General features: G+C 42.7%; 1 protein-coding gene across 1 annotated transcript; it reads right to left on the bottom strand.

Annotated features, from left to right (window-relative positions):
• Positions 1–246: 246 nt before the first annotated feature.
• On the bottom strand, positions 247–24,209 carry dok1b (docking protein 1b). Its single transcript, XM_055901272.1, has 7 exons — positions 23,778–24,209; positions 15,510–15,635; positions 13,194–13,364; positions 11,847–11,940; positions 10,847–11,019; positions 2,429–2,870; positions 247–2,167 (listed from the first exon to the last, which is right to left on the bottom strand). Exons 1-7 carry the CDS (start codon positions 23,832–23,834, stop codon positions 1,242–1,244), a joined length of 1,989 nt encoding a protein of 662 aa, XP_055757247.1. The 5' UTR covers positions 23,835–24,209; the 3' UTR covers positions 247–1,241.
• Between the last annotated feature and the right edge of the window lie 79 nt (positions 24,210–24,288).

Raw genomic sequence — 24,288 nt, 5'->3', positions numbered from 1 at the left:
AACTCGTTACAAAACACACTCTGGTCCAATCCAAAAGGTCACATCTGTCAAAGAAATAAAAAATATTCCCCTTGAGTTTTATCTGACTATTCTATAGGGATAGTACACACACACACACACACACACAGCTGTTTTGAGTTTATTTTGACCAATAGATTTCTCAATTCAGCAGCCAACGACTGTTCAATCTGTGACACTGTAGTTGGAATGAATTTTGCTTTAGATGGAAAACAATAAATATAGGTATATTTTTTTTCTCTGATTTTTATTAATAGAATTTTTATCATATTTACAACACAGCACAGCTGTTTTTGACACACACACCTGCATTACATGTTTAGTAGCTGGAGATCGGTACAACGACAAACAAAATGAACAAAGGGTGCCCTATGAAGTGTACTACTTTTGACCAGGACCCATAGGACTCTAGTCAAAAGTAGTGCACCAAATAGGGAACATAGTGCCACTTGGGACACAAACAAAACAATCACATGTTGTGTGCATTGAGGTCCCAATTCTGCAAGTCCCCATTTTATAAGTTCTCGATCTCCAACAGTTGAGTCTCCATAGTTTAGACGTGATGATGAAAATAAAATAACAAATCACAGTTTTTGCTCTAAAATGTCTGTTTGGAAGTTAACAGATTATGATGAGTGATTAGCATCATATATCAATTTACAAAGCAGAAACATGTTATAGTCTTTCCAGTAAGTGCATAGTTAACATTGACACAGCCGCACACACACACACGTCTCCCGCTGACACGCAGAACACTCAACTTGCTGCAAGCCACATAAGTATTTCCCACTTCTGGGTGTGCGTCCCAAATGTGCGTCCTATTCTCTATGGAGTACACTCTTTTTAACCAGGGTCTATAGGGCCCTGGTCAAAAGTAGTACACTATATTAGGGAATAGAGTGCTCTTTGGGACACACACTGTGTCTGTCTGCTTAGCCACATAGAGGTTTCTGTTGGTTAACTTGTGTTTGACCAAACATTCCACACACACATCCCATGTCCTCTTGGTGAGCTTTGCTTGCCACCATGGTATGTCTTCCCTGAACTACATGTCCCAAGATGCAACAGGAGAAAATCGAGATCAAGCCACCACTTTTTAATCTCCTGGGTCGTGTTCAAAATGGAGTTTCTTATTGGACAAGTCCAGGTTGTCCTCACTGTTTCAGTATGTTTTCTTTCATTTGGCGCCTCATGAATACAACCATCCAGTCCTGTTTAGGGGCTTAAATGTCTCCCAGATTGTCATAGATGATATCAGGGGATCGCAGGCCGGTGTGGGGGTACCAGGGATTGGGAGGGAGCTTGTGTCTCGACACTTTACTGTACAGCTCTGTGTGCCTACCTTCCCCTCCTCCTTCCCCACCTACACCCCTGGCCCTGTCTCCCCCTCCCCCAACTACACCCCAGGCCCCTCCTCCAATTCCAAAACCTCCGCTACTGTTATTATTGTTCAGGTTAGTTGGACCTCCAGGCCCAGCCTTCCCCGGGGGCAGAGGCACGGGATCCTTCCGAGGAAGAGCAGCCTTTTTTGGCTTGGGGGTGGTAGCAGGTTTGGGTGGCCACTTGGAGCCCCCTGGTCCTCTGATGACGAGTGGAGGCTGTGGTTGTTTTCCATAGGAGGGGACTGTGTAGTTGTCTGTAGGCAGGTTGTAGAGCCCCTCGTGGGGCTGAGGAGGAAGGCTGTCTTTTCCCAAAACACCACCTCCTGCTCGCCCCTCTGGTTCATCATAGATGTGTTCGGCGTCGGTGAGTGACGATGACGATGCTCCTTCCGCCTGACCCCCGAGAGAACGCATGTTCCCCCCTCCTCCTCTCCCTCCTCCTCCTTCCTCCAGCCCCATAACACTCATCTTCTGTATCAGATCCAAACTGATTTGATCATAGAGGTCAGAATAGAGGGGATCGAGCTGGTTGTTGCCGTGGTTACGACCCCCAATCCCGGCGACCCCTCCCTCGTCGCCGAGGGGTCGGAGTCGGGGGGTGGGGATTGGAAGGTTTAGGGAGTTGGGGGTCTGTGTCTTGATAGTATCAACAGGGTCAGAGTAGAGACAGTCGCCGGCGGAGAGAGAGGAGAGACGGACAGAGTCAGCGGGTTCAGAGTACACACTCCCCTGTTCCTCTTGAGACGAGGTCGCTCCTACTCCTTTACCTAAGACAACAAATATTCTATTAATCAATATTAAAATTGCTTTGTCAATCATCAGCATGGACACACAGTCACGAAAAAAGACAACAAGCAAAGTACTTAAAACAAAGAGAGCAAAAACATCAAACGTTTACAATCCAAATACAATGATCACAACTTCCTCCTACTTACAATAATACATCTCATTTTAGGCACTTTTCAAAACCCCCAGTCACATTAAAATAAGAATGATTCTAAAAGTACACTAAACATGGTGAGACTAACCTCCTCGAGGTATTGGTGAGCGCGGGGGTGTCCCCCCCATTCCTATCACCAACGGCGGTGGCTCTGGTAAACTCCTCCCTTTATGGTTCTGATTTTGGCTCTTCCCTCCATCTCCCTCCCTCCTCCCGAACACTCCATCGGCTGATCCGGGCTTACTCCCTCCGGAACTGGAATCCCCATCCAGATCCCGGGTACTGGTGTTGCCGTCGACTACCAGGCCACATCCCGTTGCCACGGCGCTGCGTTGCTGAATGAGGGCAGGGCCGGGGTCGGATTCCAGGCTGCTCAAATGGTAGCTGAGGTGGCACTCCTCGGCCAGGGCTTTCTGTGATTGGATGGCCTGCTCCACGATGAGGAAGATCTCGTTACCCTGTTTGGTCTCGAAGTTGAAGTTCCCCGGACCAGAGTCGCAGCGCCGCCCAGCCTCGAACGAAAACATCACCTGAAAACAAAACAAACAAAGAAACAAACAACGTTATACAACAATCTACATTCTAGAGGTCAGATAGCATCCCCTGGAGAGAGGGACAAACAAGCGTTAATTTTATTCTGACTCTTATTTTGAAGATACATGTATAATGACTCAGTGTTATTGTCTCTAGTCTGTGAAAATGTATTTTGAAAGTGATATGATTCATAAGACAAGACATCAGGCAATATAAACAAAACAGCAGCTGACAACAACACCCATCTCCTAAAAAGCATCTCTAAAGCCACTGACTGAAAAGAAAGCAAGTCATCATCATGGTTATGTAGTAAAACCCACAGGTCAAATAAACATGTTTAGCAGATGTCATTGCAGGTGTAGTCGAAATGCGTGTGTTCCTAGCTCCAACTGTGCAGTAGTATCTAACAATTTACAACAATTTACACAAATCTAAAAGTAAAATAATGAAATTAAGAAATATATAAATATTAGGACGAGCATTGTCGGAGTGGCATTGACTAAAATACAGTAGAATAGAATACAATATTTACATATGAAATGTGTAAAACAGTATGTAAACATTTTTAACATTATTAAGTAACTAGTGTTCCATTATTAAGTAACTAGTGTTCCATTATTAAGTAACTAGTGTTCCATTATTAAGTAACTAGTGTTCCATTATTAAGTAACTAGTGTTCCATTATTAAGTAACTAGTGTTCCATTATTAAGTAACTAGTGTTCCATTATTAAAGTGACCAGTGATTCCATGTCAATGCAGCCTCTAAGGTGCAGGGTTGAGTAACCGGGTGGTAGCCAGCTAGTGATGGCTATTTAACAGTCTGATGGCCTTGAGATTGAAAAACATCTTCTGTCTCTTTCAGTCCCAGCTTTGATGCACCTGTACTGACCTCGCCTTCTGGACGATAGCGGGGTGAACAGGCAGTGGCTCGGGTGGTTGTTGTAGTGGTAATAGTAATAACCTCAGGCAGTGGTAATATTAATAACCCCAGGTAGTGGTAATATTAATAACCCCAGGTAGTGGTAATAGTAATAGGTAGTGGTAATAGTAATAACCCCAGGTAGTGGTAATAGTAATAGGTAGTGGTAATAGTAATAACCTCAGGTAGTGGTAATAGTAATAACCCCAGGTAGTGGTAATAGTAATAACCCCAGGTAGTGGTAATAGTAATAACCCCAGGTAGTGGTAATAGTAATAACCCCAGGTAGTGGTACTAGTAATAACCCCAGGTAGTGGTACTAGTAATAACCCCAGGTAGTGGTAATAGTAATAACCCCAGGTAGTGGTAATAGTAATAACCTCAGGTAGTGGTAATAGTAATAACCCCAGGTAGTGGTAATAGTAATAACCTCAGGTAGTGGTAATATTAATAACCTCAGGTAGTGGTAATATTAATATCCCCAGGTAGTGGTAATATTAATAACCCCAGGTAGTGGTAATATTAATAACCCCAGGTAGTGGTAATATTAATAACCCCAGGTAGTGGTAATATTAATAACCCCAGGCAGTGGTAATATTAATAACCTCAGGCAGTGGTAATATTAATAACCCCAGGTAGTGGTCATAGTAATAACGTCAGGTAGTGGTCATATTAATAACGTCAGGTAGTGGTCATATTAATAACCTCAGGTAGTGGTAATAGTAATAACCTCAGGTAGTGGTAATAGTAATAGGTAGTGGTAATATTAATATCCCCAGGTAGTGGTAATAGTAATAACCCCAGGTAGTGGTAATATTAATATCCCCAGGTAGTGGTAATATTAATAACCCCAGGTAGTGGTAATATTAATAACCCCAGGTAGTGGTAATATTAATAACCCCAGGTAGTGGTAATAGTAATAACCCCAGGTAGTGGTAATAGTAATAACCTCAGGTAGTGGTAATAGTAATAACCCCAGGTAGTGGTAATAGTAATAACCCCAGGTAGTGGTAATAGTAATAACCCCAGGTAGTGGTAATAGTAATAACCCCAGGTAGTGGTAATAGTAATAACCCCAGGTAGTGGTAATAGTAATAACCTCAGGTAGTGGTAATAGTAATAACCCCAGGTAGTGGTAATAGTAATAACCCCAGGTAGTGGTCATATTAATAACCCCAGGTAGTGGTAATAGTAATAACCTCAGGTAGTGGTAATAGTAATAACCCCAGGTAGTGGTAATAGTAATAACCCCAGGTAGTGGTAATAGTAATAGGTAGTGGTAATAGTAATAACCCCAGGTAGTGGTAATAGTAATAACCCCAGGTAGTGGTCATATTAATAACCTTACCCACCCCACTCTCTGGGCGCGTTCCAGTGGATGACTTTTGTCAATTCGGTGTCCATCGTTGGTCACCACCTTCCAAAATGTGTTGTATTATGGACTTCATGTGTATATATAAATATTTATATATATATATATATATAAAAGACAAATTAATGTCGTACTTTCTTTCCCCAATTGATAATACAATACATTAAAACATTTACAATATATTTACAGTTTGAGTGTGCGATTTGGGGGTTGAAAACATGTTTATTTCAACATTCAACAAAAAATAAATATGTGTATAAACGATGGCGACACTGTCATGTTTCACTGCAAAAAAATTACATCTTAGCAAGCTTAAATATCTTGCATTGATAAAATACTTTTTTTTAAATTTTTTACTTTGTATCCCTCATTTACTTTTGGGTTTCCTTTACGTTAAATCAATCTGATTCTTATATGAATATAGACTTGCTAAAGTGCCAGAATTCAGGAACCCTGTGTCACTTCTAAGGATAATGTTAATCCCTTACTTTAATCCCAAAAATGTTCCACGTTTTCACCATCATTGTAAAGCCCTAATTATTTTGTTGCTTTGACAAAAGTCAGTTCCGAATATTATTATTTATTTTATTTAATTAGTGATTAAATTTACATCTGTAACTAATTTTCAGGTCAACCCTGTTACATGAACTGACCTCTCGTTTTAATATGGTGAAACTACTCCTTTAAAAAAAATAAACCATTGAACATCTAATATTCAAATCATAGAGTAAAAGCAGGTGAGCTGGTCCTGCTCTGGTGTTTTGAGGTGGAAAACTGATCGGGTCGAGAAAAACACGTCAAACCTGTTATGCATAGACAGAGAAGCTAGAAATGAATTGACAATGACAAAAAAAAATTGTGAAGCTTGCATTCAATTGCAACTTCCTGTTGCACACAACAAACTTCCATTCCCCCTCAAAAAGGAGATTTAAGGCTTATTTAAGAGGAAATCGTCAACCCTCTTACGATCAACCCTGTTACTTTATTTAGCACTTGACTATAGTAAAAAGAAATGTACCTCTTAAGACAGGAAAACATGTTTTTTTATGAAGATGAACGTGTGCTTTTTATGACATAATGTTAAAATGAGGGTGCGCGTGTAGAAGGAGGAGGAAGGGAAGCGCTACTAAGCTACACTATAGTATATTTGAGTTGTTTAAAAACCGACGCGTTTCGGATGCATGGCCGAGGGTGCGCGTGTGTTCGGCATCCATGCACCTGTGTGTCAGAGGTTCCGTTAGCCAATAATTGCAGGCTTTTAGCTGGTAAAAAAAAGAAGAAAAGTAGATAAATAAAATTGTTGCCGGCCAAATTGACCGGGAGAACAAAAAAAACGATGTTAGGCAGGCTGTCAGCTTGTCACCCACCACTTTACAATATGAGCTGGAGGCTGTATATATGTTTAATTGTTAAATGTTTGAACCCTGAATGTTTTACTTCATATTGTAACGACCCTGGGTTTATAAGCGCGGAAATCGACTCTGCAGCTTGAGCATGCTTTTGGGGCACAGTCGATACCGCGCTGGACTTCGGGCTAGAAGGTCGAGGGTTCGAGGGCTGCTCCCTGCCCATTTCATTACAATATTATGAGGCATGTCATACCTTGCATGAAAATCCCAGCATCGAAATGGGGAGGTAATTATTCTATAAAAGACTTAATAGACAGCGCGTGAGTTTCATGTTTTCGGAAGCATAGCCTACAATTTATCCTACCATTTCTACCAGTCTGCATGCCAGTTATAATTTTCATATGCACATTTTCGTGGAACAGTTTCAATAATAAATTTTTCATTTCTCAAAATAATTGTCATATTGTTAATCATAAAAATCGTAATTAAAATGATAAAAAGTTTTAAAAAATTCAACTAATGTGAGAACACCAGCTTTTGCCATATGGACACATTGATAAACTGTAATCATAGCCTAAACCATAGCCTAAACCGTAATCATAGCCTAAACCGTAATCATTGGCGGCTAAATAGCCTAAATGAGCTCATGGAACTCAGAGATGGCCAATGCAGCTGTTGAACTATAACGTCCATTGTCAACTAAGTAAATATTGATAAACCAACCAATAAAAACAGTAGAAAATAGTCTACCGATACAAATTCCAGTTATTTCAAATCACAGTAATCTATCTACTCCGCCTGTCTGCCTCCCTTTCTATCTGTCTTGACTTGAGCTATCGCTAGTGAAGTGCACCATTGTATCGGGTCAGACAGCTGTTTTTGCGCAAGGGAAAAGGTATTTTGACTTTTCTATTGGATATATGGGATCATCTGACCATGATATTTAGCTTTTTCACACCGAGGCTTTGGGAGATTGTGTGCAAATTTAGACAAATTAAAAAGACCTAGCTAGCTAAAAGACAAAGTCAACCGGTTCCTTTAAAAATTGCAGTTAATATTCTTAAAATCGTGTTTGTCTTTTTTCCCAGGTTTATAATGCCTATTACCTCCATGTCAGTATTATATCACACAGTCCATTGGCTATAGGTGAAGCATGGGACAAACTGTTCAGCTCTTCCTCCTGTGTGGTTCTGATAGTTGGTTCCCGATTCTTTTCAAATAGGCCTACTGTGAGAAACTATTAGGCTATCATTCGCAAAAAAAAAAAGGTGTAGAAAGATGACTGAGAAGCTCGGCTTATTAGTGGTGGTCATGGTGACTAAGAAAATCAGAATTCAAACTTTCCTATTTGAGCGCAGCAGGCCAGGCAGGCTTCTTCTATGCTTGCTCAGGCGTGCGGGCTCCCTCAACATTAACAAGAGAAACCAGACCCATGCTCATTGCTCACAGAGGACTCTAAACTAAATCAGGGATGCAAACTAGTCACCTTTTGGTGAAATTCGCTGTTTTGAATCCAAAATAGGTGACCTACGTGATTCGTGTAGATCCGATGAGAAAATATATATTGTAACGACCCTGGGTTTATAAGCGCGGAAATCGACTCTGCCGCTTGAGCATGCTTTTGCGGCACATTCGATAGCGCGCTGGACCTCGGGCTAGAAGGTCGAGGGTTCGAGACCTGCTCCCTGCCTGTTTCATTACAATATATATATTTTTTAGTTTGAGGTGAGGGAGAAAGTGTGGTGGCACAAGTATTGTATCTTGCTAGCTGGATCGAATTTTCCGTTAGCTAGCCAGAGAAATGTTGAGTAACATTAGCCAACTTAACTGATCAAATAATTGACTTTATGGTGTGAAAATTAGCTGGCTAATTAAGTCTGACAGGTAACGTTAGCTAGCTAACGTTATAACATCAAATGTTAGCTAGCTAACGTTACAACATCAGATGAGCTAACGTTAGTAACCTAACCAATTCGCTATAGTATTAGCTGGTGTACGACTCCTTGCCGTTCCTCAAGTTATAACGCGTTAGTTGCTTACTGGACCCTGGCCATCTGTGTGAAATGTTAACTAATTAACTAGCTAACGAACTAACTACTATCTGTTTCCCTCTACAGTATGTGGTTAATTTTCAGAATGAGAGAATTAGGTGAAAATGAGGTGTTGCTTGTTAAACAAGTGAATTCAGGGATCAAGGTGGAGTTGGAGCTGGGCCTGGCTTAAGCTGGATGCCACTATAGAGGTGAAAGGAACGTCATACACTTTCCCTCTTTCAATACAGTGGATAAAAAGGGGTATGCCAGGTGTACTCTCTGCCTGAACGAGATAATTTATGCCAACAAAGGTTATCCTGCTCTGCTGACACATTGTAGAGCATATGTCCACAGCAGGCAGAAATTGTACAATGTAGTAATGTTGCTTTTGTTGTGTTGAACTTCACAGTAACACTGTTGAGTGAGGGGGAATTATTAAAAAAAAAAATTCAGTGAACGTTATTTTTGCAGAAACGTAGCCTTGCGCACTTGATCGATGTCTACTATAGAGGCCACTGTGATAGAGCAAAAATAGAATGCATGTTTGTTTCATTCTATTTCTACTTTAAGATGTTTTTCCCCCCCAAGTGCAATATTTAGATGTGTGTGGCGGTAACAAGTGTTCTATTAAAAGGCTGTTATGGTAACAAGTGTTCTATTAAAAGGCTGTCATGGTAACAAGTGTTCTATTAAAAGGCTGTCATGGTAACAAGTGTTCTATTAAAAGGCTGTCATGGTAACAAGTGTTCTATTAAAAGGCTGCCATGGTAACAAGTGTTCTATTAAAAGGCTGTCATGGTAACAAGTGTTCTATTAAAAGGCTGTCATGGTAACAAGTGTTCTATTGAAAGGATGTCATGGTAACAAGTGTTCTATTAAAAGGCTGTCATGGTAACAAGTGTTCTATTAAAAGACTGTCATGGTAACAAGTGTTCTATTAAAAGGCTGTCATGGTAACAAGTGTTCTATTAAAAGGTTGTCATGGTAACAAGTGTTCTATTAAAAGGCTGTCATGGTAACAAGTGTTCTATTAAAAGGATGTCATGGCTAACTGTAATATTAGTGTATTGTTTTTTTCGCGAGGCCTGAGTGTCATTTGCAGTAAAGTCTAGCCAACAAATAACATTGGATTGCTTTCTATACATTTTTGAGCTGTGAGTTGGGTTCACATGAACCACTTTTTATTTTACACACAGAGACTGATCATGTAGATCATCATCTCTTGTTGTTTAATTAGTTAAAACCTATATTTCCTCCGAGCAGGGATTTATTACATGTTTCAGTGCAACAACAAAAAAGTGTCACCTTTTTGGGCCCTCAGCGGTTTACATCCCGGCAAAATACAAATACAAACTCCTAAATGATGGTTATGAAATGAAACAGTGAATGTTCAAAAATTAGCAGGAGACAGCGGAGTGGATTCTGGAGAGACACGGCTATAGGCTATCTTCACCACAGACTCCTCTTCTTGTCTCAACATTTTAAATGATACTCAAGACACATTATCTTCACCAGACTCCTCCTCCTCTTCTTCTTGTCTCAACATTTTAAATGATACTCAAGACACATTATCTTCACCACAGACTCCTCCTCTTCTTCTTCTTGTCTCAACATTTTAAATGATACTCAAGACACATTATCTTCACCAGACTCCTCCTCCTCTTCTTCTTGTCTCAACATTTTAAATGATACTCAAGACACATTATCTTCACCACAGACTCCTCCTCTTCTTCTTCTTGTCTCAACATTTTAAATGATACTCAAGACACATTATCTTCACCACAGACTCCTCCTCTTCTTCTTCTTGTCTCAACATTTTAAATGATACTCAAGACACATTATCTTCACCACAGACTCCTCCTCTTCTTCTTCTTGTCTCAACATTTTGAATGATACTCAAGACACATTATCTGTTAGATGTTTTTCACTGACAGCAGCAACTCAATAATCAGCTGGGCCTTTTGTCACGCCCTGCCTATGAAAATACTTCCTCATATGCCATTTAGAATGGTGATTTCTCACAAATTGTATTTTGGCAAATGTTTGAAAATTACGTTTTATTGGCTGCTTCATTACAGGAGTTGTATGTTCTGTTAATATTAATTACCATAATCCACATGTGATTTCTGTCATTCTGAGCACCGTGGTTGGACTGCTCGAATGGTTTACTCACCCAATCTATATGGGTCTGGTACATTTCTCAAATGACCGGGAAATTAAAATCTTCCCGGTCACGTTGTCGGGCGCCACATTTTCCTAAAGGAAAAAGCTGGTGTGTGTGTTTATATATAAACCCACCTTGTCACGTCCATATCTCCTCAGTAGTTTGTAGGGCCAGATCAGTAGACTGCTCTTGCTCTTGGACTCCTTCAATATGAGACTGTCATTGTCGGCCTTCAGCCAGTAGGTTCCCAACAGACCACAACGCTCTGAGGCTTCGGTCCTCTGCACACTTACCCAGAACTCATTCACTGTAGAGGGGGAGAGAGGGAGGGGTAAGGGACAAAACCATAAATCAAACCTTCATTTGAGAGAGAGAGAGAATGTTTTCTCCAGTAGTCTCCACTTTCCTCTAGAGACAGTGATGAACCCAATGCCAGGGACTAGTCTACAAAGAACACAGACTGAGAAAGCAGGAGTGTCGTACAGATGACTTGCCTTCCATACTATTTTCACAATCTGTTTAGCAATTTAAATGTAAAGGGAAGTTAAATGTAAAGGGAAGTAGAATGAAACAATTCTAGATTCAAATAAAACTGCAGGTCTTGTGGTTTAAAATCTTTTTTTAACCCTTGGCCTTTTCGTTTGTCAGTCAGCCTTTAACAGAAAATGACAGTTGTTGCATCACCATAGCGATGAACGCTGTACAACCCTGCTTTTCCCTCTCAACAGAACTTTAAGACTTCATTCTCCATATTTTCTTCTTTTTCGTTTTTGTCTTTATACTGCAATTCAGCTTTTAGCTGGGAACGTTTACAAGACAGTCTAATTAATAATAAAACCTTGAAATTCTGTACCTTCCCCCAGCTTCTCCATATAAATACATGTCAACAGACAGACTCTCACTGTCCACTGTCTGTGGAAGGGAGGGGCTGTGTTGACAACTTGGGACACTGAGGTGATTTGATTAAGAAAGCTAATCCTGACAAAATGGACGCCTTGTCTCCACAGAGTCTTGTTGATATGAACTTTGCTAAGAAATGATTAGTCCATAACCACTGTTTTCAGAAGTGTTTTTTACAGGCTCAATGCACTGTGTTGTGTGTGTGTGTGTGTGTGTGTGTGGGGGTGTATTTACCCTCTTCTCGGCTGGAATAGATGAGATTCTCAGCCATCTGTAGATTAGTCTTTCCGTTAGAGTCAGACACGCTACTGCTGCTACCACTAACCCCCTGAGAGAGAAATAAAGAGTGCAGGGGAGAGAGGCGAGAGTGAGGGTGGAGAGAGAGGTGGGATAGAGAAATGATGAATTGATTCAGTTATTGCTATAATTCAGACTCACATAAGAATCATACTTTTCCACACATTTTACAACCTTACAGAGGGAGGGAGAGAGAGAGAGAGAGAGAGACAGAGGGAGAGAGAGAGAAAGGGAGAGAGAGAGAGAGAGAGAGAGAGAGAGAGAGAGAGAGAGAGAGAGAGAGAGAGAGAGAGAGAGAGAGAGAGAGAGAGAGAGAGAGAGGAGAGAGAGAGAGAGGGAGAGAGAGAAAGGGAGAAAGGGAGAGAGAGAAAGAGAGAGGGAGAGAGAGAGCGAGAGATGGCGAGAGAGAGAGAAAGGGAGAGAGGGAGAGAGAGAGATGGAGAGAGAAACACTGAATGAATCTAAACTCCCACGTTGTCTGAAGAGTATCTTCCGTTTTCTCCTTCTCAGTGAACATCTCTAACTGATATCCAGCCTACACCCTGTACTCAAAGGTTGGGTGGGAACGTTACAATGCTAAAAGGCTAAATGGCTAAAAGGCTAAATGGCTAACAGGCTAGAAGGCTAACAGGCTAGAAGGCTAACAGGCTAACAGGCTAACAGGCTAACAGGCTAACAGGCTAACAGGCTAACAGGCTAAAAGGCTAAACGGCTAGAAGGCTAACAGGCTAGAAGGCTAACAGGCTAGAAGGCTAACAGGCTAGAAGGCTAACAGGCTAACAGGCTAACAGGCTAACAGGCTAGAAGGCTAACAGGCTAGAAGGCTAACAGGCTAGAAGGCTAACAGGCTAGAAGGCTAACAGGCTAGAAGGCTAACAGGCTAGAAGGCTAACAGGCTAGAAGGCTAACAGGCTAGAAGGCTAACAGGCTAGAAGGCTAACAGGCTAGAAGGCTAACAGGCTAGAAGGCTAACAGGCTAGACGGCTAAAAGGCTAGAAGGTTAAAAGGCTAACAGGCTAACAGGCTAGAAGGCTAACAGGCTAGAAGGCTAAACGGCCAAAAAGCTAAAAGGCTAGAAGGCCTAAGGAAGTGACCTCAGTATCTGGTACTGAAAACCCACATAGCACAGGAGCACCCGTGTCTGTTGGATTTTTTAAATATTTTTGATAAAATAGGATAAAAAAATAAAAAAGAGAGAGAGACATTCAAACAGACAGAAACAGAGGGAGAGAGAGAGAGAAATAATGAGAGAGAGAGAGAGAGACGTGTTTCTTCACTCCATACCCCAAAGGCAATCTCACACATCTTCTCCACCCACTCTGTGCTGACGCTTTTCTCTGCAGCGAGCACATGAGTCTTGTCGTTGGTCTCCACACAAAAGGCGGACATATTGTCTTTGGGACAGGCTTCTGTGAGGGCAGGGAGGATAGAGATACAATCTGATAGACGGATAACCTGAGAAGAAGGAGAGAGAGGGACAGAGCAGTGGAGGGGAGAGAGAGATAGATTATTATTCATATATTGTCTTTGGGACAGAAAAATTCATTCTTATTTTTGAACTTTCAACCCAACCCCTCAAGCCCCTCCCCCCTGCCACATTTTCCCATCGATCCGGGGATTTGAACCGACAACCCTCCATCCAACTAGGGCTGGGAGATATGGCCTAAAAATCACATCTACAGTTTTTAGAACTTATGGGCGATTCACGACATATATATAAATAAACACTGTATAATTAAAGGTCCAATACACTGCATTTCAAACAGTCAGCAATAATCTTATGAATTCAGGGCTTGTGAAGTTATACCTAAACTAAGTATAAGCCTTCCACAAGCATAATTAATTTATCAAAATAGTTGAACCTGTTTTTTTGTGTGTATTTTTTTGCAATAATCACTGACCTGGCTTTTTTTTATATATATAAAAATTCCCTTTTTATTACAGATGTAATCAGAAACATGCCAAATGCACATTCACTAATAATGACCAACTTCTGGTAGCAGCCATTATAGAAAATGAACACAGTTGTCTTAAACAATCTGTCAAGCACAAGCCCACGTGCTCGTGAGTAGCTAATGTTTACATGTCAAGTGTAGCCAACTTGGATCTATTTTCTAGCTAACGAGGTTGAACAGTTTAATTGTTATAAACACAGCCTTCTGTCCGTCTCCAACTGTCTGAACAGCATGTTAGCCTGTCCACTTTGTTCACATGTTGAAATCAAGTGGACTACCTTATTTCTCAGAATGAGAACAAGTTATATAAATTGTGTTTTATGCTTATTTCACATGTATAAAACACAGACTAGACAGCTAGTACAACAGCGTTTGACTAAAATGCTGCTAACGGTACGTGGTCAAACGCCTCTCACTACAAACTGAGCATTCATTTTCCCGGAATCAATGTTCACTGATACTCTCGTTTTACTAGTGTCTGTCGACCCGTGCCTGTCGACCCGTGTCTGTCGACCCGTGTCTGTCGACCCGTGTCTGTCGACCCGTGTCTGTCGACCCGTGTCTGTTCTGTGCGCAATTGGAGTAGTTGAGACATAAAAAGAGTATTGTTAGAATAGTTATCTTCTCCTCTATCACAGTATAATGTCTTCATGTGTTTTGGTGTCCATATGACCCATTCTGTTTGACCAAACCTCGAATGCAAATAGCGAGTTGATGTGATCTCTCAACTTTGTTGGCATGAGAGGCAGGGGGAGGGGCTTGGAGTGAGAGGCAGGGGGAGGGGCTTGGCGTGAGAGGCAAGGGTAGGCAGGGGGAGGGGCTTGGCGTGAGAGGCAGGGGGAGGGGCAGGGGGAGGGGCTTGGCGTGAGAGGCGGGGGGAGGGGCTTGGCGTGAGAGGCGGGGGGAGGGGCTTGGCGTGAGAGGCGGGGGGAGGGGCTTGGCGTGAGAGGCGGGGGGAGGGGCTTGGCGTGAGAGGCGGGGGGAGGGGCTTGGCGTGAGAGGCGGGGGGAGGGGCTTGGCGTGAGAGGCAGGGGGAGGGGCTTGGCGTGAGAGGCGGGGGGAGGGGCTTGGCATGAGAGGCAGGGGGAGGGGCTTGGCGTGAGAGGCGGGGGGAGGGGCTTGGCGTGAGAGGTGGGGGAGGGGCTTGGCGTGAGAGGCAGGGGGAGGGGCTTGGCGTGAGAGGCAGGGGGAGGGGCTTGGCGTGAGAGGCAGGGGGAGGGGCTTGGCGTGAGAGGCAGGGCGAGGGGCTTGGCGTGAGAGGCAGGGCGAGGGGCTTGGTGTGAGAGGCAGGGGGAGGGGCTTGGTGTGAGAGGCAGGGGGAGGGTCTTGGTGTGAGAGGCAGGGGGAGGGGCTTGGTGTGTGTGTAAACCATAGAGGAAGAGGCGAAGCAAACCTCTCACCTAAATCTGTCCAAAATATGACCTGTGTGTTTCTATGGGCTTATATTGGACCTAAACGTGTTGCCTTCCTTCCTGCCTTTGGAACAATGACTCTCATTGTTGGGATGGAGACGTGCATCTCTTCATTATGTCCAGAAAAAACATTCATTTAAATTAATCGAATGAATTCGATATGTCGCCCAGCCCTACGTCCAATCAGGGATTTGAACCTACAACCCTCTGTCCAATCAGGGATTTGAACCTACCTTCTTGTCTAGTTTCTTGGTGTTGGGTTTGTCGCTGGCCCCGCCCCCTGAGCAGTCGAAAAACTCTAAGCGAGCAATGCCATTTTGACTGGCTGGATAGAGGACAAACCAGTTCTTCTTCCATTTCTGATGGAGGGAGAGAGAGGAGAGGGGAAAAGACTAATGTTACAAATGATCAGTTATTCAATCCAACTACTAAAATGGAAACAGCTTTTAGCAGAATAAGACTGTTTGGTAACCACAGTCAGTACTAACCAAATGAATGTATTCTTCAGTAAATAATATTACTATAGTTAATTCTATCTAGATCACTAGGACAGTAGTGATCTATATGAGAACACAGAACACTATATGAGAACACAGAACACTATATGGGAACACAGAACAACCCTTGAGGGAAATAGGGGAAATCTGCAAAGGCTTTAGTGATATACAGGAAGTGGTATACAGTAAGTAGGAACGTTTAGAGGACTGTACTCAAGTCCCTAAGAGAAAGTGTAATCAGTCATACATACACACACAGTCTCTCAAACAGGTGGTTAAATCAAATCAAATGTTATTTGTCACATACACATGGTTAGCAGATGTTAATGCGAGTGTAGCGAAATGCTTGTGCTTCTAGTTCCGACAATGCAGAAATAACCAACAAGTAATCTAACCTAACAATTCCACAACTACTACCTTATACACGCAAGTGTAAAGGGATAAAGAATATGTACAGTCTCTCAAAACAGGTGGTTAAAGACCTATTCAGAGAATGGAACCTCCAATTGGGCTATCTATAACAAGAGGAAGTACCAGCTAACATCATGGAGTCCCTTCCTGTTCAGAGACACACAGTGTAACTTCAGTAAACACAGGAGGTGACTAACTAGGAGTGCGTGTGTGTGTTTACGTTCTGAGTGTAAACAAATTAGGTGGCCCTATGTCATAACCTCATTGCTTTATTTACAAAATATTGAGCTAATGTTTACACTCTTAACAAACAGGAATGGATATGTGAGAGAACGGTGTGACAGAGGCATGACCTTTCTATAGACAGACTCAAGCTCTTTACATGTTCAAATGTCGCTGCTCACGCCATGCAAATTACACGTCAACTCTAAGGCATAAGGCTGACAGAGAGGGGGAAGAGATAGAGAGAGGGGGAAGAGAGAGAAGGAGAGAGAGAGGGGGGAAGACAGAGAAGGAGAGAGAGGGGGGAGAGAGAGGGAGGAGAGATAGAGAGGTAGAAGAGAGAGGGGGGAAGACAGAAGGAGAGAGAGGGGGGAAGAGGAGAGAGAGAGAGAGGAATACAGAGAGGGAGAGAGGGAAGAAGGAAGGAAGAGGAGAGAGGGAGGAAGAGGAGAGAGAAAGAGAGATAGAGGGGGGAGAGAGGGGTCAAAGTGAATATGTTCGGGCCTAAATGACATCAGTGATGGAGAGTAGACAGACACACACACTCACACATAGACACACACACTCACACAGTGTTGTCTCACATAACAATCTTAAGATGAATGCAGTAAAGTACAGTGCATTCTGAAAGTATTAAGACCCCTTGACTTTTCCCACATTTTGTTACGTTAAAGCCTTATTTTTTTTCCTTATCCATTTTAGAATAACAATTTAATCAATCTACACACAGTACCCCATAATGACATCGCAGTACCCCATAATGACATCACAGTACCCCATAATGACATCGCAGTACCCCATAATGACATCGCAGTACCCCATAATGACATCGCAGTACCCCATAATGACATCGCAGTACCCCATAATGACATCGCAGTACCCCATAATGACATCGCAGTACCCCATAATGACATCGCAGTACCCCATAATGACATCGCAGTACCCCATAATGACATCGCAGTACCCCATAATGACATCGCAGTACCCCATAATGACATCGCAGTACCCCATAATGACATCGCAGTACCCCATAATGACAAGGCAAAAACACGTTTGGATTTTTAGCAAATTCATTACAAATAAAAACTGAAATATCACATTTACATAAGTATTCAGACCCTTTACTCAGTACTTTGTTGAAGCACCTTTAGCAGCGATTACAGCCTCAAGTCTTCTTGGGTATGACATTACAAACTTAGCACACCTGTATTTGGGGAGTTTCTCCCATTCTTCTCTGCAGATCCTCTCAAGCTCTGTCAGGTTGGATGGGGAGCGTCGCTGCACAGCTATTTTCAGGTCTCTCCAGAGATGTTCGATCGGGTTCAAGTCCGGGCTCTGGTTGGGCCACTCAAGGACATTCTGAGACTTGTTCCGAAGCCACTCCTGCGTTGTCTTGGTTATGTGCTTAGGGTCATTGTCCTGTTGGAAGGACAATGGTCCTGAGCACTCTGTAGCAAGTTTTCATCAAGGATCTGTCTGTACTTTGCTCCGTTCATCTTTCCCTCTATCCTGACTAGTCTCACAGCCCCTGCCACTGTAAAACATCCCCACAGCATGACACTGCCACCACCATGCTTCACCGTAGGGATGGTGCCAAGTGTCCTCCAGACGTGACGCTTGACATTCAGGCCAGAGTTCAATCTTGGTTTCATCAGACCAGAGAATCTTGTTTCTCATGGTTTGAGAGTTTTTAGGTTCCTTTTGGCAAACTCGAAGCAGGCTATCATGTGCCTTTTACTGAGGAGTGGCTTCCGTCTGGCCACTCTACCATAAAGGCTTGATTGGTGGAGTGCTGTAGAGATGGTTGTCCTTCTGGAAGGTTCTCCAATCTCCACAGAGGAACTCTGGAGTTCCGTCAAAGTGACCATCGGGTTCTTGGTCACCTCCCTGAACAAGGCCCTTCTCCCTCGATTGCTCAGTTTGGCCGGGCAGCCAGCTCAAGGAAGAGTCTTAGTCGTTCTAAACTTCTTCTATTTAAGAATGATGGAGGAACTGTGTTCTTGGGGACCTTCAATTCTGCAGACATGTTTTGGTACCCTTCCCCCAGATCTGTGCCTCGACACAATCCTGTCTCGGAGCTCTACGGACAAGTCCTTCGACCTCATGGCTTGGTTTTTGTTCTGACATGCACTGTCAACTGTGGGACCTTATATAGACAGGTGTGTGCCTTTCCAAATCATGTCCAATCAATTGATTTTACCACAAGTGGACTCCAATCAATTTGTAGAAACATCTTAAGGATGATCAATGGAAACAGGAAGCACCGGAGCTCAATTTTGAGTCTCATAGCGAAAGGTTTGAATACTTTCCGAATGCTCCTGCAAGTGGCTCTGGGTAGAGTGTCTGCTAAATGACTAAAATGTCAATATAACTGCTGCTGAGACAGAAACCAGGGGACAGGAAGTGTGTGGGATAATTACCCAGGAGCCTCTGCCTCCTCCTGCCTGCTATTTGCAGCTGTGTATCCCTTCTTGCACGCACACACACACACGTGAGATCAGATCACTGTAACTGTATAAAAATGAAAACGTAAATTAGAATGTAATACCTGTATTATATAGCATTTGTGCATACAGCCTACTGTATAATCTGTAGGTAATCTTTAGGTATAATATGTAGGTAATCTTTAGGTATAATCTGTAGGTAATCTTTAGGTATAATCTGGTGTCTCTGCATGCAGTATCCTGGTATGTTGTGTTGACATGACGATACTAAAGGAACGAGCCAGCAGCACCAAATAAGGCAACGGTACGAGCATCAACCACTAATACTGAATGGAAATTATGCAAATGAACTGATAGCTAGCGAGAGAGAGAGGACATGGACTTCCTCAAACCTGTGAAATCATGTGTGTGTTTTCCGCTTTCTGCAGCTGCATTTCTCCAAATAAAAAAAAGACACATTTACCTTTAACATAACAACCCAACTTTAACAGCTCACTTCTCTCCCGTGCAGAAAGCCCAGCAATCGATCACATTTTATAGTGTGGAGGGTGTCATGGTTATAGTCCAGTACAGTGTTGTCTGACCAGATGAATAGACTGAGAACGCTGTTAGACTAACACACGCGCGCTAGGGTCACTAGGAGAGATTAACAGGGAGTAGGTCTACACACTCATCAGTGTTAGAGAACATAGCAGAACATCGCGTTCTACTCTGCATCGCCTTGCTTTCCACTGCAGCGCATTAAAAAAAAAAAATGAGAGGTATCTATCTGTTCAGACACTGAGTCATTGTAACTCTGTCAACTCTTCACAGAAGACTATTTTAGGCCTCTCCATCTGTACATCTGTTACACACCTGCCCGGTGTGTGTGTGTGTGTGTGTGTGTGCAGACAATTTTCACAGCATATAAAATAAGTACACAAACATAGCAGTGTATAAATACTACTACTACTAATAATAATACAGTGTAACCTCAGGAGCCTGTCTGGCTGGGTTTCACCTCGGCTTCAACTCAACTGGTACACTATTCCTTAGTGCTCTACCTTTTGACCCACGGCCACTACTTAGGGAACTAGGACCATACAAGGGTGTGTACCGTCACCCCTCTTTTTATTCCTCTACACCAGCGTTTCTCAAACTCACTTTTTAAAAAGAAAATCCACCAGAGATAATACTTCCTCGGGAAACTGAACTCATTCCACAAATCAATATCCCTAACTTTTTAACAGTTCTTTCAACGAGAGCGCTCTATGTTTCTGGTTCACAGTGTCAAGAAGAGGAACTGCCTCAGGACCATTATAAACACCTGATCTAAGATCCCCCTACGGGTGTCTCTCTGGCTTCATTCTTTGAGCAGCAGGGCCAGGAGGAAAGGCCCATGACATCCTCAGGGACAGCATGTCCTCAACCCACAGTTCCAACTGCTCCTCGTTGGACGCCACCTGTTCTGTCTCAAGTGTTCCACCCAAAAGGCGCAGGGCCTCGTTTGTGGCCAAGGCCATCCGCCTGGTTAACAGGACCATCAAGAATGACTATTCTAGAGATAGTTTAGCCATTAATTAACAACTTTTAGTTAGCATTTTTGTTTCTTTAGATTGAACCATACACTTTTACCTTACTTTTTATACGGTCTGTTTGTCCTGTCTGAAGCACCCTGTCAGCCCCTCTGGGATTAATAAAGTTGTATTGTATTAATGTCAGCCCCTCTGGGATTAATACAGTTGTATTGTATTAATGTCAGCCCCTCAGGGATTAATAAAGTTGTATTGTATTGTATTAATGTCAGCCCCTCAGGGATTAATAAAGTTCTATTGTATTGTATTAATGTCAGCCCCTCTGGGATTAATACAGTTGTATTGTATTGTATTAATGTCAGCCCCTCAGGGATTAATAAAGTTCTATTGTATTGTATTAATGTCAGCCCCTCTGGGATTAATACAGTTGTATTGTATTAATGTCAGCCCCTCTGGGATTAATACAGTTGTATTGTATTAATGTCAGCCCCTCAGGGATTAATAAAGTTGTATTGTATTGTATTAATGTCAGCCCCTCAGGGATTAATAAAGTTCTATTGTATTGTATTAATGTCAGCCCCTCTGGGATTAATACAGTTGTATTGTATTGTATTAATGTCAGCCCCTCAGGGATTAATAAAGTTCTATTGTATTTATACTGTAATAGCTTCTCTGATTTATACACCCTGCAGGCCCCTAATAACACAAGATATCCTCCATCCATCCACCACACCCAGTCTAGAGTCTGCTGCTGCAGGGTGCAGACAAGCAGCTGCCTGTCTCTCAGTGTGTGTGGAGGCTGATGGGAGGAACTATTGGAGGACGGGCTCATTGTAATGTCTAGAAAGGTACAAATGGAACAGAGTCAAACATCTGGTTTCCATGTTTCATCTGTTTTTTTTCTCTCCACAATTTCGTGATATTCCCGTACGAACTGCTTTCCGTACAACTGGCGACCGAAGTCAGCGTGCAGGCGCCCGGCCCGCCACAAGGAGTCCCTATAGCGCGATGGGACAAGGACATCCCGGCCAGCCAAACCCTCTCCGAACCCGGACGGGGCAGGGCCAATTGTGCGCCGCCTCATGTGATTCCCAGTCACAGCCGGCGGCGACACAGCCTGGGATCGAAGTGACGCCTCAAGCACCTCGACGCAGTGCCTTAGACCGCTGCGCCACTCGGGAGGCCCTGTTTGATACCGTTCCGTTTATTCCATTTGAGTCATTACAATGAGCCCATCCTCCTTGCTTATCAGAAAGTCAAAACATAGCATCCTCCTCTGACTGCATTAGTTTCAACAATCATACATGCATAGATGCCTAGCTGACAAGACAAAAACACAATAATAATTCAAATGAAGTAGGGTACAGTTAAGATCTATAGTATGCATATCTGTATGATTTAAAAATGTGAATTGAGCAGTGCTCAGCTATAAATGTACTTATGAAACCTTTCAGACTTATTAGTAGTACACAGTTGTGTCACATTTTCCGACCTCAAGACGTGGTTGTATCAAAGTGTGTGTTCTCACCAACAGAACGGATGCTTACACAATCCTCCCTGTTTAACGTCTACCACCATCTGACACCATTTAACACCGTCTGACACGTCTACCACCATCTGACACCATTTAACACCATCTGACACCGTCTACCGCCATCTGACACATCTACCACCATCTGACACATCTACCACCATCTGACACTGTCTACCACCATCTAACACCATTTAACACCATCTGACACCGTCTACCGCCATCTGACACTGTCTACCGCCATCTGACACCATTTAACGCCATCTGACACCGTCAGTCATAACCACACATAATAATAGACCATGGTACACTGATGGGCCCACCAGAAAGAGAGAGAAACAGGAGAGAGAGAGATACAGAGAAAGCTTTGACTATGTACAGACTCAGCGGGCATAGCCTTGCTATTGCAAAAGGTCGCTGTAGGCAGACCTGGCTCTCAAGAGAAGACAGGCTATGTGCACACTGCCAACAAAATGAGGTGGAAACTGAGCTGCACTTCCTAACCTCCTGCCAAATGTATGACCATATTAGAGACACATATTTCTCTCAGACTACACAGACCCACAAAGATTTTGAAAACAAATCCAATTTTGATAAACTCCCATATCTACTGGGTGAAATACCACAGTGTGCCATCACAGCAGCAAGATTTGTGACTTGTTGCCACAAGAAAAGGGCAACCAGTGAAGAACAAACACCATTGTAAATACATTTATTTTCCCTTTTGCACTTTGACTATTTACAAATCGTTACAACACTGTATATAGACATAATAAAACATTTGAAATGTCTTTATTCTTTTGGAACCTTTGTGAGTGTAATATTTACTGTTCACTTTTCTTGTTTATTTCACTTTTGTTTATCCATTTCACTTGCTTTAGCAATGTAAACATATGTTTCCCATGCCAATAAAGTCCCTTGAATTGAATTGAGAGAGAGAGAAACAGAGAAAAAGAGAGCGAGAGAGAGAGGGAGAGAGAATTGAAAGAAAAAGTAAAAAGAGGCCTCTTACAGACCAATGACGGTGTGTTACTATTAATGTTCATATACAGGCTTGCGGGCTATAGGGCAAGGTAGCTATATACAGGCCTGGGGGCTATAGGGCAAGGTAGCTATATACAGGCCCGGGGGCTTATAGGGGAACATAGCTATATACAGGCCCGGGGGCTTATAGGGGAACGTAGCTATATGCAGACTGAAAGATATAACATGAAGGTCCTCTATTGACTCTTATTAAATACTTAGTAATAGTGATACTTGATAAGATTGTGTTATGGCTTCTTAATTAATAAAAACGCACATGCATACACATTACACACACACACAGTAATAGGCCTACTAAGTTGCAGCTGACAGTGCAGAGAAAAAACAACTAGTCCAATATTGAAGCTCAAACAGATTAAATAAAACACTGACAGTATAGGCTACTATACATTCAAGTTTGGACTGCTCTAAACCTAGACCTATCCGTCAGCAACAGTTGAAACTAGTTGATGACTATAGGGCAATATCATGTCAAAACATTGATGCTGAGTTGCAATAGAGAGGTAGACTGGTGCCTTCTCTACTTCCCCTTGTTGTGGAACTCGTTCGGCAATACGATTTTGCATGATATCAAAACTAAATCTTTGACATGGGATGTAAATTAGGCTATAATGATTTGCGGGATGGTCGGACCCGGCGTCTGAACTTGACTGGATACAATAGCTTACTTTAATTGGATCAATGTGTGCTCTATGACGTAGAAGAACGGTCCCAAGTCCAGTCCGCGACGGTTAACCAGATAGGGGCTTTCTGTATTTTTCCTCTTCAACTTGAAAACAGTTTTAGTGGGCTATGACAAGTTAGAATTGCGTAGTTGTATGATATTTTATTGTCTTACCTTGCCAAACTTCTGATGTTGAACGTAAAGTTGTCCCTCTTTTACGTGGGTATCCATCTCTAAAGTGAAGAACTAGGAATACTCTCGAATTTGACACCACTTTTCGGTTACTTTTCCTTCTCTGTCTGAACTTCCTTCAACTCAACTTTACTTACTTCCGCAAACAACGCGCTTTTCTCAACGTCCCGAGGCATTTAAAGTATTTTAATACAATTAAGACATGTTTGAAACGGGAGAAAAGGTACCCGGTGGTCTTGAAAAAGTTGTTATCTAACGTCCTGAAAACCTGACGGTTATGTTATTGTCCGTCGCTTGTCGCCACCCGCCGCTCCCTCTTCCTCCTTGTGCCCCGCGTGCAGTGTGTCCACGCAGTCTCTGGCGTGCATGATGAGTGCGCTGCACCGCTCTCTCCTCTCTGTTCTTCTCCTCTCTCTCCTCCTCCCACCTCCTCGTTTTGCACTCAGTCTGACAGTATGAGGACAACAGCAGAGCAGCATAATTCAACAGCTCG

The sequence above is a fragment of the Salvelinus fontinalis genome, chromosome 36 (assembly GCF_029448725.1).
Source record: "Salvelinus fontinalis isolate EN_2023a chromosome 36, ASM2944872v1, whole genome shotgun sequence".
Taxonomy (NCBI): Eukaryota; Metazoa; Chordata; class Actinopteri; order Salmoniformes; family Salmonidae; genus Salvelinus; species Salvelinus fontinalis.
Note: the sequence above shows the minus strand (reverse complement) of the source record. Positions and strands in the feature narration are given on the sequence as shown.